Source organism: Propithecus coquereli, unplaced genomic scaffold (genome assembly GCF_000956105.1).
Source record: "Propithecus coquereli isolate 6110/MARCELLA unplaced genomic scaffold, Pcoq_1.0 Scaffold117, whole genome shotgun sequence".
Lineage (NCBI taxonomy): Eukaryota > Metazoa > Chordata > Mammalia > Primates > Indriidae > Propithecus > Propithecus coquereli.
In genome coordinates this window covers 2303297-2305936 of record NW_012135747.1, presented here as the reverse complement: position 1 = coordinate 2305936, position 2640 = coordinate 2303297, and the positions used below count along the sequence as shown (strand labels likewise).

Sequence of the window (2640 nt, the reverse complement as noted above, 5' to 3'; positions counted from 1 at the left end):
GAAATATGGATAATGTCAACATTATTCTCAAATATGTTTCTTTAATTAAGTTATCAACAAACTCTCACAAATCAGGAGTCTTTTAACTATGACTTTCCCATTTTGATTAGTCTTGATGGTATTCCAAAAGCAGTAATTTTTATTTGTGTTAGTTTTAGAAATACATATATTTATTTATTCCTATATAAGTATATATGTATATGTATATATAAATTCATATATACATATAGGAATAAATACATACATTTGGGTACTTGTGAAGAATTAGTAGTAATTTGCTTAATAAAGAAAATAAAATACTGAAGAACTGCATATCTAGTTAATTAAAAGCTATTAATATCTCAATTTAATCTTTTTTAAAAATCACAAAAATATATCTGTATTTCCAAGTTGACACAGAAAACTTTCGAGTTAATTATTTGTACTCTCATCAGCTTTTCGAGGAATTATTACAAAACAGTATATTTGCCAATCGGTGTAAATTAGTTTTAAACATTCCACGTCTTTACTCAGAGAAACATTTTATATCATCACCCCCAAATAGGCCTTTGGTGCCATCAGGAAACTAGCAGCGTACTTGGCGTGAAAAACAAACCCACGTTTTTATTTATATTTTACAAAATCTATATTTTAATAACGTGTACACAGTTTAAAAAAATACAGAGCGCTCAAGCCCACGTACTCTACCAACGAAAAGGTCCGAGTCTACATCATGCATGCACACACAATGCACTAAGAGTAAATGCATTTACACAACAGGAAGGTAGCTCTGTTTTGAGCATACACAAGTAATGGATACTATAGCTTCACCGGAACAGGACAAACTTACAAAGTTTAAGAAAATGATTATTTCTCTGAGGACTGGAACAGCAGAATAGCCTAATCTTATTTTTTAAAGACTGTTTTCCCTCAAAGTAGCCCAGAAAAGGGGAAGGGGGCATTACTTTCACAGCAATCAAAACCATTCACAATTTCCAGTAATGACATCTACAAAATACAGAGAAGGAGGGGGACAGAAAGGCAATAAAATGATGGTGTCCATAGGTCTGATGTTGCGCATACAGGTAACCTGAAAGTTTACTAATTGTATTCGAAGGAAGCATCCTTAGCACTGTAGGACACCGACAGCCCCTGCGGCTACGTGGGGGAGGGCGGCTGCTCTTCACTGGGCATCTCACGCGCCCTAAGTGGCCATCTGGAAGGGCTCAGGCTGGAAGCCGAAGAGCCTCTGGCCGTAGGGCTCGCTCTCGCCCGGCAGCTTCGCGCCGGCGAACGGGAGGTAGTGGTCGCGGCCGAAGTGCTCACAGTGCAGACTGACCCAGTCCTGCTCCGAGCCGAATCGCTCGGCCTCGGCCAGGATGCGGGTCAGAGCCATGATGTAGCTCAGCGCCATCTGCAGGGTCTCGTACTTGGACAGCTTTTTATCTTGGCCCCACTGGGGCACCACCCTGCGCAGGCGGTCGAAGGCCGTGTTGAGCCCCTGCATGCGGCGGCGCTCGCGCGCGTTGGCCGCCAGACGCCTGCGCGCCGCGCTCTCCAGCCGCCCGGCCCCGGCGCACGAGCCCGCGCACTCGCCGCCGCCCGCGCACGGGGGCGCTGCGCGCGCTCCCGCCGGCGGGCCGCTGGGCTTGCAGGACTTCATGCCCGGCCTGAGGCGGCGAGGCGCCGAGCTCGCCCGCCCGCTCAGCACCTGCGCTTGGGCTTCTTTGTGGAGCCGCTTCCCAACGTGGCTCTTCTTAGCAAATCAGTCGTAAACAGAGCAACTCACGTGCAATCAAATAGTTTGTAGGGGCCGGTGCGGGACTCGGCCTTCTGTCCTGCTGGATAACCAGGTTGATTTCTCTTCACTTGCCCCAGTTGAGGGGAAATTGAGATGCTCAAGAGAAAGTCATTTGCTCAAGGCGAAGTTGAAAAAGAAAAGGAAACCTTCTTCCAGCAGAGTTTGGTGTGGCTGGTTCGGGGAAGGCCTTTCAAGTCCTCTGGGAAAGCCCGAGACTCCTTTTCAGGAAAATGAAATCTTCCCCGAAGCTCAGATAGGGAAAGAGCGCTTTTACCGCAGTAGCCGTCGGAGAGTGCTGGATGAATCTTTGAGGGAGGAGAATTTATAGCAGAGGGCTGAGGAGAGAACAGGTGGTGGCAGGTGGGCGGGCGTCCCTCGGCTTCCATCTCAGCACCTTCCTACCCTGGGAACTGTGGGGGGGAGGGGGCGATGCACAGCAAAATCCTGACATTACAGCCTTAGTCTGTTAAGTTTCTCCAAAGCTATGTCCAACACTAACTAACACACCATCTGGAGTGGCCTGGCTGTCCCTAAGAAAATAACAAGGTTGGGGGGTTGGGGGAAGCTTGATCTATCTTTTCCCATATCTGCAGGCAGCTTACACATCAAAAACTTAACGGAGGTTTTCAAATTATGAGAAATAATTTGTGTGATGTTGGTTTTGGCTTTATGAGACATATCAGAAGTTTAGTGTAAGAAGATGTAGCTTTGTCGAGAAGTGTAACAATTTTGCATAATGCTGAACTACTATAGTGGCATTTTTATTTTAGCTATTAAGTAAATTGGGACAAATTAGCAGGTTCTAATATTGCAGACCTGGTATTTTACTGTAAGTAATTTGGCTATTTTCTGTGAAATAA

The 2640-nt window shown here is 45.8% G+C and overlaps 1 protein-coding gene across 1 annotated transcript; it reads right to left on the bottom strand.

The window, feature by feature from the left end:
• Positions 1–577: 577 nt before the first annotated feature.
• ATOH7 (atonal homolog 7 (Drosophila)) lies at positions 578–2070 on the bottom strand. Its single transcript, XM_012658781.1, has one exon. It carries the CDS (start codon positions 1640–1642, stop codon positions 1184–1186), a length of 459 nt encoding a protein of 152 aa, XP_012514235.1. The 5' UTR covers positions 1643–2070; the 3' UTR covers positions 578–1183.
• Between the last annotated feature and the right edge of the window lie 570 nt (positions 2071–2640).